Below are 12,433 nucleotides of genomic sequence, written 5' to 3'. Positions count from 1 at the left end.
ATAAACTAATTTATAAAAAAAAATAGAAATTAATGATATAATTATGAATTGCAACCGTATATATTTAAAAGATTTCAAAAAATATGGAATTAAAAACAATCCATTCACAATTAGAAAACTAAAATCAATTAATAAAATTAATTGATCAAATATTAAAAAAATTAGAAAAAAATCATATAATTATTGATTATAAAAATAAGATGTAAACATGTCATGTATTATGGATCCCATACAAAATAATAATAATGATAATAATGAATAGTGACATTACTACTAATAATACTAATTATTCATTAAAACAAATCATATTAATATTAATAGTAGTAATGTAACATTAGTTAAGTGAAGTAAAACAATATTCTTGTATAATTAAAATTTGCACCATATAAATGAAAGGTCTACACATGATAATGAAATCAACTAATTTATAAAAAAAAAATAGAAATTAATGATATTATTATTAATTGCAACTGTATATATTTAAAAGATTTCAAAAAATATGGAATTAAAAACAATCCATTCATAATTAGAAAACTAAAAGCATTTAATAAAATTAATTGATCAAATATTAAAAAAATTGGAAAAAAATTATATAATTATTGATTATAAAAATAAGATGTAAACATATCATGTATTATGGATCCCGTACAAAATAATAATAATAATAATAATGAATAGTAACATTCTTCATTTCTAAAAGTAATATATATTAAAAATGCATATGCACAATCTTTTCTAAAATGAAATGTATTTATTAGGAATATATACAAAACAATAATAATAAGATAATAATAATAATAATATTAATAACAATAAATATTTTATTTATTGATTCAAATAATAATAACAAAAATACTAATAATTATGATAACAATTGCCAATTAAAACTTCTTTTATAATTAAAGAAATTTGAAACAATTAATGAAATCAATTAATTGAGAATAAATCTTTAAAAACTAATCATATAATTATTAATTACAAATGTATAAGTTTAACAGATTTCAAATTGTATGGAATAAAAAAAAATCCATTCATAATTAGAACATTAAAAACAATGAATGAAATTAATTGATCACTTAATGAAAATAGATTACTATACAGACAACATCACATAATCCACTTGGAAAAACCTCTATTCTAGAATAGAAGAAAAATACATACAAAAAATGTATTAACTTACTTATATCTTGTAAAAAATCTAAATATATTGATATTTTAACTAAAGACTAACACATTTATAATATTTTAAAACAATGCAAAAATGTTAACTCTTTCGAAATTCTTATTGTATGTTATTAACCATACACAATATAATGTTGTTGTAAATAATATACATTTCTTTAATTAATACATTCAAAATTGTATTTTTATAACATTAGATTCAACAATTAAAATTTTTAAATTTTAGATATACTTTGAATCATCCTAATTCAGTATGTTATCTTTGTTTTTCTAAAAAACTCGTAAGAAATACATATTATTATAATCTTTAGTGTATGAAAATAAGAAATTAAGTACTAAACATTTGACATTGTTAACCTAATATATTTCTTTTCTTTTACCAATTATGCAGTAAAACATAAATATTGGGACTTAAAATAAAACCTGGATCACACAATGTGCTAAACACAAATGTATTCATCTCACAAAATAATAATAACAAATACATTTCAGTGGTGTAATTTTGTCTCAACATAATAAGTTTTAGCTTCCTACACAAACCAAAGTAATACACTTTACCAATATTTATTTACAACATAAATACAACTTTTCATGAATAAATTATAACTGAAAATCATAAAATTCCACCAGAAACAGAAACAGAACAAATGAATTGTCCTAAAACAACAATTACTCTTAAATTTTCAACAATCTTTGTGAAAACCTCAAACTTCTTGATCTCCTCTACTACAACCTTCACAACATTATACTTAATTACAAATTTCACATTCTGCTATACAAATTAAATCTCAATTTTCAAATGATCAATGAGGACTTAAATGTTGTCTAAGTTCTTTATAGTCTGAAATTATAAAAACAATCAATCACAATATTGTACTACAAAACAAAGTATATGCATATTACTTTTTTTCTTATAAGTATAATACAAACTTAAAACCATAAAAGACTATGCATAAAAACAAATTCAAACACAATACATAATGAACTTAAAACCATGAAAGACCATGCATATAAACAAATTCAAACACAATACACAATACAATAACACAATAAAAGAACTTATAACCTACTTATCCACTGGAATATGGAGCTCAAGCTTACAATATTCAAAACTAATATAACTTTCCAATGACTTAACATTTTTTTTTTCAAAAACAACTACCAAAAGTTACTATATAATGCCATACCACCATATTTTCATAAAGAACTCCATAATATATTGTAATGACATTCATACAATAATAAATTCCATCAAATCATAATTATCTAATCAAATCCACAATTTATATTAATTATTAATACAGTTGAACAACTAAATCATATCAATGTCAAGAAAATAAAAGAAAAAGAACATGTTACCTGCTTAATGAATGCAATATGGAACTAAAGTTGTAAGATAACCTGCTTGTTGACTGCAATATGGAATTAAAATTGTAAGAGTTAAAAACAAAAGTTAATAACCAAAACATACTAATAAACAATACAACTATACTAAAGCATTAAAAAAAATATACTAACATTTACTCGGTGTTCAACATACACACAAGCATCTCAACAACTTACATGCTACCCAAAGTACAATCAAACCCGCAAACACAATATTATGACACAGAACAATCAAAATTCCATAACAGAACCAACTATAACATAGAACATAAACTATTACATTGAAAAATGGAAAACCTTATGCAATCATTTCCACATTTCCTTCCTTTGGATCCATTATTGTTTATGAAATATTAAAAATATTGGGAGAACTTAAGAAACCCACCATGGACTCCAACATAACCAATAGAACAAAAAAGCAGAAACACAAAATCGATCAAATCAACAAACAATTAAAAAATTAAAAAAAATCAACAAACAATTAAAAAAATTATATGAATCCATGGTGAAACACAAAATCCTGAAATATATGAATCCACACAAATCAACAAACAATTAAAAAAATTAATTAAAAATCATTTATTTCTAGTTTGCATGGAATGAAAATGGAAACTTGAAACATAAAATTCAGAGATCAACAAAGTTATTACCTTCCAAATCCAATCAAGTATGTCCCTCCTAACATCCAATAACAAATAGTATGCTCCTGAAATATATGAATCCACACAAATCAACAAACAATTAAAAATCATTTATTTCTGGTTCGCATGGAATGAAAATGGGAACTTTGAAACATAAAAAATCAGAGATCAACAAAGCTATTACCTTCCAAATCCAATCAAGTATGTCCCGCCTAACACCCAAATCCAACTTCCCACTTTTCAGCCTTTGCAAGTAATCAATCCTCAGAAAATGCAAGTAATCTCAAAAAAATTGAAAAACAACAAATTGATATATAAAATAAATTTAATAAACAAAATATAAACAAAAATGTTACCTTTTCATCCAAGAACTATTTTGTTGCTTTGTGTTCGTCAAATGAAAAAACTCTAAACATCGAAGAACATATTAAAGCATATATTAAGTTTAAGAAACAAAAGATTAAACAACTAATAAACAAAATCGATCATCCAATAACAAAACAAATAGTATGCTCCTGAAATATATGAATCCACACAGATCAACAAACAATTAAAAAAATTAATTAAAAATCATTTATTTCTAGTTTGCATGGAATGAAAATGGAAACTTGAAACATAAAATTCAGAGATCAACAAAGCTATTACCTTCCAAATCCAATCAAGTATGTCCCTCCTAACATCCAATAACAAATAGTATGCTCCTAAAATATATGAATCCACACAAATCAACAAACAATTAAAAATCATTTATTTCTAGTTCGCATAGAATGAAAATGGGAACTTTGAAACATAAAAAATCAGAGATCAACAAAGCTATTACCTTCCAAATCCAATCAAGTATGTCCCTCCTAACACCCAAATCCAACTTCCCACTTTTCAGCCTTTGCAAGTAATCAATTTAATGCAAGTAATCTCAAATCCTCAGAAAATGCAAGTAATCTCAAAAAAATTGAAAAACAACAAATTGATATATAAAATAAATTTAATAAACAAAATATAAACAAAAATGTTACCTTTTCATCCAAGACCTATTTTGTTGCTTTGTGTTCGTCAAATGAAAAAACCCTAAACATCAAAGAACATATTAAAGCATATATTAAGTTTAAGAAACAAAAAGATTAAACAACTAATAAATAACAATGTTATTAGACCAATATATCAATCAAAAAAAGGAAAAAGTAAAAGTTGGAAACCAAACCTATATATCATACCTTTTAACTGAAAAAAAAAATATGAGCAAGCCTTTCGACTTGCGGACAAAGAAGATAATAAGAAAAATGAGATCTGAAAGGTTTGGAAGGGATTGCAGAGGAAGAGTTGGAAGAAAGAAAGGTGTGGAAGGGAGCCACCAACCAAAAATAAAGGTGAAAGGTTTGGAAGGTCCGAAAGTAACCATAAACCTGGTAAAGGAAGGAGAAGAATTCACAAATCGAGAATGAGTGCTGCAAATGGTGCAGATCGCAAGTGGTGTTTGGGTGGTCTGAATGTATTTAGGGCTTTCGTTTTAGGGGGAAAAATCAGAGGTAGTGTAAATGGGAATTTTGGAATCTGATATTTGAATTTGAATTATGTTATCAAAGCTTATAAATGCAGACATGTCCATCATCACGACTGAGCGAATTCAGATGCATTTAAAACTATGCAAAATTACGAAATAAGCAAACCCAATTAAACTACGGAGCAGAAAACAGGGATAAAATTGTCATTCCGTCTTCAGCTGCTCTAACCATTCATAAAGGGCACCAAATTGACGAAAAAACCATTCAATTGGACACGTGTCAGCTTTTCAGATAGGGGTTTTAGGGTAATATCCCTAGTAGTTTCTTTTCTTAGATTTTAAGTAGATAAAGTGCAAAAGATTTAAAATATTACTTTATTTCCATATCATATCTTCCTCTCACTGCACTCTCACCTTAATTTTCTCATCTAGCCAAGAGCTCGTACATCGCACATCTTAAAATCTGGACCACAGATATTCTATCAATGAGAAAAAAAAAAGAAATCTTCATTGTTATTTTTTTTCTCATTGGCCATTGTTATGTGGAGAGAAAGCTGCAACTTGGTGCATTTCCGTTAACAATATTCAGTACTTTTTAAAACATTAATCGTAATAAACAGGGTTAGATAATTATGCACAAATTGTAGATGGAGCTAATTCTGTGCGCTTAGTGGGTTGCTTGATTCGTTCATGGAAACAGAACAAGTTTGATTAGAAAAGACAGAGAGAATTTGAATTTGTGGAAGGAAATGGATGTGGCTTCTCTGCAGAGCTCGAATCCATCGCCACTCCTCTCCTCCTCAAACCCCGTTTCCATCCATCGCCCCGCCGTCATTCTACCTGGCTTAGGGAACAATTCCGGCGACTACCAGAGCTTGAAGCAAACACTGAGTGAGAAGTACGGCGTTTCCGCGGTGGTGGCGAAGGTCTCGAGGCTGGATTGGCTCCGCAACGCCGCCGGTCTGGTGGACCCCAACTACTGGCGTGGCACTCTTCAACCAAGGCCCGTCCTGGATTGGTACTTGAATAGGATCGAGGAAGCTGTCGAAGAAGCGAAGGAAAGTGGAAATGGATCTGAAACTGAAACCGTTTCATTGATCGGACACTCTGCCGGAGGATGGCTTGCTCGCGTGTACATGGAAGAATTTGGGAGTTCCGACATATCCCTGTTATTGACTCTGGGAACGCCTCATCTTCCACCTCCGAAAGACGTGGAAGGGGTTATTGATCAAACAAGGGGTCTCCTTCACTATGTTCAACACAACTGCTCCAGAGCTGTTTACACCCCTGAGCTCAAGTATGTATGTGTAGCGGGAAGGTTCATCAAAGGCTCTCGATTTTTCCGCAATTCAGATACTGGGCCTGCAGTTTCCACCCAGGTTGTTTCTGAAACTTCTGCTAGTGGCACCCCCTCTGCACCCAATGCAGTGACATTGCGTGCTCGGTTTGTTGGGCAGGGATACAAGCAGGTTTGTGGAGAAGCAGAAGTGTGGGGTGATGGTGTTGTGCCGGAGGTATCGGCTCATCTGGAAGGTGCGCTTAACATTTTCTTGGATGGAGTTTATCACTCACCTGTTGGTGCAGATGATGCGACCAGACCGTGGTATGGTTCGCCTCAGGTGTTGGACCAATGGGTGCAGCACCTTCTTAACTGACTTCATCTAAGGAATGTCATTTCGTTCCGAAATGTGTTTCTTCTATTTCAGACATTGAAGTTGGTTACTGTTTAATCTACCGGGAAATGTGTTTTTTAACATTTCTGTAGTATATTTGTGTGTTTATCGATTTTTTTCTCCCAATCTGACCTTTATTAACTGTGTTTGTTTATATGGGAATGAATAGAAAAATGAAAGAAACACACAGAAGAAAGAAATAGGAAAGAGTGAAATTATTTTGAAAAGATGTGGAGCCTAGCCTACCCATTGGAAAAAAATTGACAGATGAAATGTGTTTGGATTTGAAAAGAGAAGAATCGAAAGAAAGAAAAGAAAAGAACGAATGTATGTTGATATCTAATAACTCATTAGTCGTTAGCCAGTCTAAAATGAGGTGAGGTCGTTGGAAGACGAATTCAAAGTTCTAACTCACTTTTGTCTACATTTTTTTAATTTTTTAATTAATATTTAAAATATTTATAGTATATTTTATATATATACATATATATATATATATATATATATATATATATATATATATAATATTTTAAAAATATACCGTAAATATTTAAAATATTAATTAATTAATTTATATTTTTTATATTTTTACGAGTTAAATTATCTAAGTGTATCTAAACCTGAACCATCACATCTAAACATGTACTGTCATCTTTAAAAAAGGAAGTATAATTTTACTAAATTTTTTAATTAATTTGATTGATAAATGAATTTACAAAAATATATATTAATAAATTACCGAAATTATCTATTTAAATTTATTTTAATCATTATCACATGTGCGTTTATTCTTATTTTATGATAAGAATAAAAATTATGTATTATTATTAAACTAAAAAATATTATTAAACTTATTCTTAAATTTATTTTGATTATTATTATTACTACTATTATTACTTTTTACTAGTACTGTTTTCTGATTTTATTTCTGTTACTATTATTATAATTTTAATTTTTATACAATATTAATAGTTTATGAGTTTATTTTACTTGTTATTGGTATTTTTAATTTTTTATTACTATTATTATTAATTTTGTTGTTATATGAGTTTATTTAAATTATTATTAATATTTTTATTTTTTACTATATAAATTTATTTATTTTATTATTATATTTATGTAATATTGTTTTTATTATATAAAATTATTATTATTATTATATATTATATAAGTAATTACGTATAACATATTCGATTATATATTTTCATATATAATATAATTTATAGATTAAGTTGCTCTCATAATTGATTTAAACTATGTAAATTATGTAGTATAATACGAGAAAACAAATATTTTATCATATTTTTCACTTTTCTTTTCACCTTTTTTTTTACACATCTTAAATGGTGAGATGAAACATAATCTTCTTAACAAAACTATTTTCTTTTTCAAATTAGTGGATGGAAACAGAAGAAAAACTTCATATTCCTTTTTTAAGGAATAGTACTTACTCTCCGGGAATGAACATACCTTATCCTATAGTCCAAATCTGCCTTCCTATATTATTGTTGTAAATAACAGTATATACATAATAGGGATAATAATAAAATAAATAACAATATATTCTTTTAAAATTATAAGGTATTTTAATTTTTTTTAATAAAATAATTTTACTTCACTCTATTTATTTATATCTATCTTCACCTAGGGTGACAAAACAAAAAGGACCCAACAAGTGAGTCATTCAGCCCATTCAAAGTACTAGGGGTGACAAAATAAAAAGACCAAACAAGTGAGTCATTCAGCACATAGTTGAAAATTCCAATTCAATCCGTCTAGTTTATTAATTTGATGGATAAAGATATGGACCTGCTTCTTGATCTGTCTTTTTCTTAATTAAAAATTTTATATAAAATATAATTTAAAATATTAATTCTTATATATTATGTTTTTCAAAATTGTAAATATATAATAATATAGAATTTAAATTATTAACACTTATAAATTAAGTTTCAATTATTATTTATAATAGAGTAATTTAAGATGTAAATGTAATAATTATTTTATTTCATCCAACTAAAAGTACTAAGTAATCAATTAAAAGTTTGGAAAGTATTTTATATGATTAAATATGTTTTTAATATTCATTTATTTATTTATATATATATATATATACTTTAAAAAATTAGAATCAAATTAAAAAAAAGTGACGGATTCATGGTGTGTCAAACAATTTATCATTAGTGATCCATTTTTGTCTATCGGATCAACCAGACTTAACAAATTTTTGATAGAACATAAATTGAATCAAAATTGGTCAAATTAACCCATTTTATCACTCCTATCTTCACCTTATTTATTTATTTATTTTTTATTCATCCTTTCTCCTATGTTTATGTCCACTTCATCATATAAAGATACACAAAATAATATCAAATAAAGATTTATTTATAATATCTATTAAGAAATGGTGACAAAATCCGGTATAATGAGCAATGGAAAACTTACTTTTTTATGTATTTTCTAAAAATTATTTTGCTGAGATATTTAATAAAAACATGTATTTTGATGAAATGAATGATCAAAACATCAAGGATATTTTAGTCAATAAACAAAGTTCTAGCGAAAGTACTTTTAATAACAAACTGAGGTTGTAATTAGTAAAGATTTTGACAATAACAAAAAGTGTGAGGCCCAACAAGAAAAAACATGCAATATGGACCGCCCACGGGTACATAAAATCCAATCACAGTCGTTCATTCACTCCTTATAAACCGTCTCATCTCAAACCCTAGGGTTTTCCTTTCACTGCGAAATCAACAGAGACTCGCATTCCTACTCTTAGCCGCAGATCTCTGAGGGTTTGCATCTTCTTCAGGTAAGGTATGTCTCTGGAGACCCATTTGCCTCCTTTACGCATTCTGCATACTGATTAACAGTCACTGAAAAGCGGAGCAAAATTTCGCATTTTTATTTTAGTGTATTAGTTAATTTGAATTCCATGATTCGGAGGTTGCAAATAAAATGCGTTAATCCTTAGTTGGGGCGTTGTTAAACAGTTAGAAATTGCTGTTTTCATTTTTACTGATTGGGGTTAGGTTTGTTTCTTGAAATCTTTATGTTCTCTGTAAATTGAAATTATTTAGGGAACGTTCTATTTGATGTCTACACCTATTATGTTTTTGCCTAGGACTTTTATTTGTATGAAATTCCAAGTCATCTACAATAATTATTAGGTTATTTGGAAGTGAGCGATCCTTAATTTTGTGTAGCCACACTAAAGTTTTGTTGTTTTCTATAGTCTTGAAGATGTATACATCAAGGAAGAAAATCCACAAGGATAAGGATGCCGAGCCAACTGAGTTTGAAGAGTCAGTTGGGCAGGTAACATATTAGTCGTTATCGATTGTTGCTGTTCAATGGCACTTATATCTAATTGTGTTAATTTGTTTTTGTGCAGGCATTGTTTGATTTGGAAAACACCAACCAGGAGCTTAAAAGTGATCTTAAGGATCTCTACATTAATTCAGCCATGTAAGCATCCCCACTATACATCTGTGTTTGTTAGAAATGTTAATTGGTTTTCTCTCTGACTTGTAAATGGCGCTTTACTATCTGCAGCCAAATTGATGTTTCTGGGAACCGCAAGGCTGTTGTCATTCATGTTCCATACAGATTAAGGAAAGGGTTCCGCAAGATTCATGTTAGGCTTGTAAGGGAACTTGAGAAGAAATTTAGTGGGAAGGTATGTAGCATATTTTTGCTTTCGTATGATTTTAGTATTCTTAATTTAGAATACATTTGATAATATTTTTTTCTCTTTATTAAAAAATAGGAGAATCAACTACAATAGGAGAAATTGTTTCTTAAAAAATGTCTACTAATTGCTTCATGCTAATGAAATAAAAAAGTTGCAGTCCGCATTAGGAGATTGATTCACCTGTGTTAGAGTAGAACATGTTCTCATCAGTTCTTAATCATCCCTGAGAATTGAGTGCAATCTGCCCAATTTTTTTCGGTGTAATAGGCTTGAATTTTCCTTCATGGAATGCTTCTTGAAGATGTTCATTTATCTTTCTTTTTTATATCATGTTTTTAATTTTTTATTGATCCTCTTTAATTTGATTAAAACTTGAAGGATGTTATCTTGGTTGCCACCCGGAGGATTTTGAGGCCACCAAAGAAGGGCTCTGCTGTTCAGCGTCCACGCAGCAGAACTCTTACTGCTGTTCATGAAGCAATGCTGGAGGATGTTGTATTGCCTGCTGAGATCGTTGGAAAGCGTGTGAGGTATAGAATTGATGGATCCAAGATCATGAAGGTATACATAGCTCTTATTGCCACTTCTCCGAGTTACTTTCCTATTCAAATAGAGTTGTAAAAGGTTTCTATGAAGTGTTTTGTTAGTGATGGAATTGAGTATCCATCTTCTAATTTTTGTTGGTGCCTGCTTAATTTGTCTGATTCAATGGTTTTGTAGGTTTTCTTGGACCCGAAGGAGAGAAACAACACTGAATACAAGTTGGAGACATTTGCTGCAGTGTACAGGAAGCTTTCGGGCAAAGATGTTGTCTTTGAGTATCCTGCCACAGAGGCTTAGTTTTATTAATTGCATATGGAGTATGCTGGTTAAAATTTTGGTGACAAATTGACTTTCGTTTTGGGATTTTTCAAAGTACTATTTATGGCTTCTTCGATGTAGTTTTGAGCTTTATTATAATTATAATTCTGAAGTTCATTTGATTCGAAACCTTTAATTATGGTTTCCTCTGGAAGTGAATCTTTTTCATGTGGTTTATTGGAAGAACAAACTGAATTTATATTTTGAGTGCGATTTTTCGTTCTTTAGCCGTATTTTATGAACATAAATAATTCTGCGACCGAAAATGTTTGCTAAAATGACGATTTGGGAATTTGTATTACGGTAAAATATCGTCGTTATTTCGAATTGTATCAATACAAAGGTAAGATCAATTTGCTTTGTTGTTTACTTGTTTTACTTTTTAGTTGTCAGAAAATTGCTTAAAAATATACGTTTTAAATAAATTAATTGCTTCTTAAAGGTAAGATCAATTTAGTTTTCAGAAGAAAGAAAAAATTAATTTCTTATTATTCTCTATAACTCAATAGTTAGGGTTGTCAAAGTACGAATCCTCTAGTCAATTTGTAAGTTAGAGTGGGTTAAGTAAAGTTAATTTTTCGGAATGTGGTTTATTTAGAATTAATTTATTTAATTCAAAGAGTCAATGAAATGAAATTCGATTGGAGGTGACGTAAAGTGTAATACATTAACACCACCTTTTTATTGTTGTCTATATTATGATTATGATTATTTATTCTTCTTAATATTATATACTTGATACTTTAGTTTGTCTTATTAAGATAAGATATTATTATTTAAATAATTTAAATAATCAATTAATTAAATTAATTAATTTGTTTGATATTGTAAGTTTTTATTTTGATTTTCACTTTCATAAATAGGTCGTTTGAATAAATTCGTTTTGAATATATTGCAATTGCAATAAATGCATTAAATTCATTCATAAAAAGTAGTGAATCATTACCAGTGAAGTGGATTAGGTTGATGACAAGAACTAAAGTTTAAAATCTGGCAAATCTTCTAACACTCAAATTTCAGTTAATTTATCTATATATTCAATCTTGTTAGATTTCCTGTAGTTAAATTGTAATTCATAGATCATTTTATTAAATACTTATGCATCGTCAATTGTTAATTAAAACGAAGAGTTAATATTTTTTACTTATGTCATGTTTCTAACCCAAGCTATGAATTAGTTTTGGGAAATGGGTACCCAAACCATCTCTATTTTTTCATACTAATTATAATTTATCAAAATTACTTGTGGTGCACTAAAAAATGAAAACAAATAAACAGAATTGAAATTAAATCATAAGGAAACCAAATTATAAAAGCAATTTTGGATTAATTTCTGAAAAAAATCACTTATAAATCATGCATAAATTACTTTAATTTTATAAAAATATGTTTTTCTCCAACATATTCGACGTTTTTACCTTATAATTGATCACCTTCGATATATGATTATGAATGAAGTCATACTGCTAAAGGATTCTTTTGGGACTGTGTC

At 28.3% G+C, this 12,433-nt stretch overlaps 2 protein-coding genes and 1 long non-coding RNA gene across 5 annotated transcripts; 2 read left to right on the top strand and 1 right to left on the bottom strand.

The window, feature by feature from the left end:
• Positions 1 to 1,687: 1,687 nt before the first annotated feature.
• LOC114179977 lies at positions 1,688 to 4,723 on the bottom strand. 2 transcript variants are annotated; one of them, XR_003603559.1, is made up of 8 exons: positions 4,421 to 4,723; positions 4,223 to 4,274; positions 4,030 to 4,090; positions 3,855 to 3,910; positions 3,566 to 3,617; positions 3,394 to 3,454; positions 3,219 to 3,274; positions 1,688 to 2,594 (listed from the first exon to the last, which is right to left on the bottom strand). It is a non-coding gene; the product is annotated as an uncharacterized LOC114179977 (long non-coding RNA). The 2 variants fall into 2 exon arrangements; XR_003603558.1 differs by having other exon boundaries at positions 3,394 to 3,617.
• Positions 4,724 to 5,236: 513 nt separating this feature from the next.
• LOC114177445 lies at positions 5,237 to 6,493 on the top strand. Its single transcript, XM_028062783.1, has one exon. The coding sequence runs from the start codon at positions 5,457 to 5,459 to the stop codon at positions 6,360 to 6,362; it is 906 nt and encodes a 301-aa protein (XP_027918584.1). The 5' UTR covers positions 5,237 to 5,456; the 3' UTR covers positions 6,363 to 6,493.
• A 2,586-nt stretch (positions 6,494 to 9,079) lies between these two features.
• On the top strand, positions 9,080 to 11,142 carry LOC114175709 (40S ribosomal protein S7). Of its 2 annotated transcripts, none has more exons than XM_028060495.1 (6): positions 9,080 to 9,198; positions 9,622 to 9,704; positions 9,781 to 9,854; positions 9,942 to 10,065; positions 10,459 to 10,641; positions 10,801 to 11,142. In XM_028060495.1, the coding sequence occupies exons 2-6, from the start codon at positions 9,630 to 9,632 to the stop codon at positions 10,918 to 10,920; spliced, it is 576 nt and encodes a 191-aa protein (XP_027916296.1). In that variant the 5' UTR covers positions 9,080 to 9,198; positions 9,622 to 9,629; the 3' UTR covers positions 10,921 to 11,142. The 2 variants fall into 2 exon arrangements, with proteins under 2 accessions (XP_027916296.1, XP_027916295.1); XM_028060494.1 differs by having other exon boundaries at positions 9,080 to 9,203.
• The last annotated feature ends 1,291 nt before the right edge of the window (positions 11,143 to 12,433 follow it).

The sequence above is a fragment of the Vigna unguiculata genome, chromosome 3 (genome assembly GCF_004118075.2).
Source record: "Vigna unguiculata cultivar IT97K-499-35 chromosome 3, ASM411807v1, whole genome shotgun sequence".
In the NCBI taxonomy this organism is placed as follows: Eukaryota; Viridiplantae; Streptophyta; class Magnoliopsida; order Fabales; family Fabaceae; genus Vigna; species Vigna unguiculata.
The sequence above is the reverse complement of the archived record's forward strand: the minus strand, read 5'-3'. Positions and strand labels throughout refer to the sequence as shown.

Coding starts and splice junctions, on each gene's coding strand:
- LOC114175709 (XM_028060495.1), top strand. CDS start 9,630: ATGTATACATCAAGGAAGAAAATCCACAAGGATAAGGATGCCGAGCCA. Junction 9,855..9,941: donor CTCTACATTAATTCAGCCAT/GTAAGCATCCCC, acceptor TACTATCTGCAG/CCAAATTGATGTTTCTGGGA. Junction 10,066..10,458: donor AGAAGAAATTTAGTGGGAAG/GTATGTAGCATA, acceptor TAAAACTTGAAG/GATGTTATCTTGGTTGCCAC.
- LOC114177445 (XM_028062783.1), top strand. CDS start 5,457: ATGGATGTGGCTTCTCTGCAGAGCTCGAATCCATCGCCACTCCTCTCC.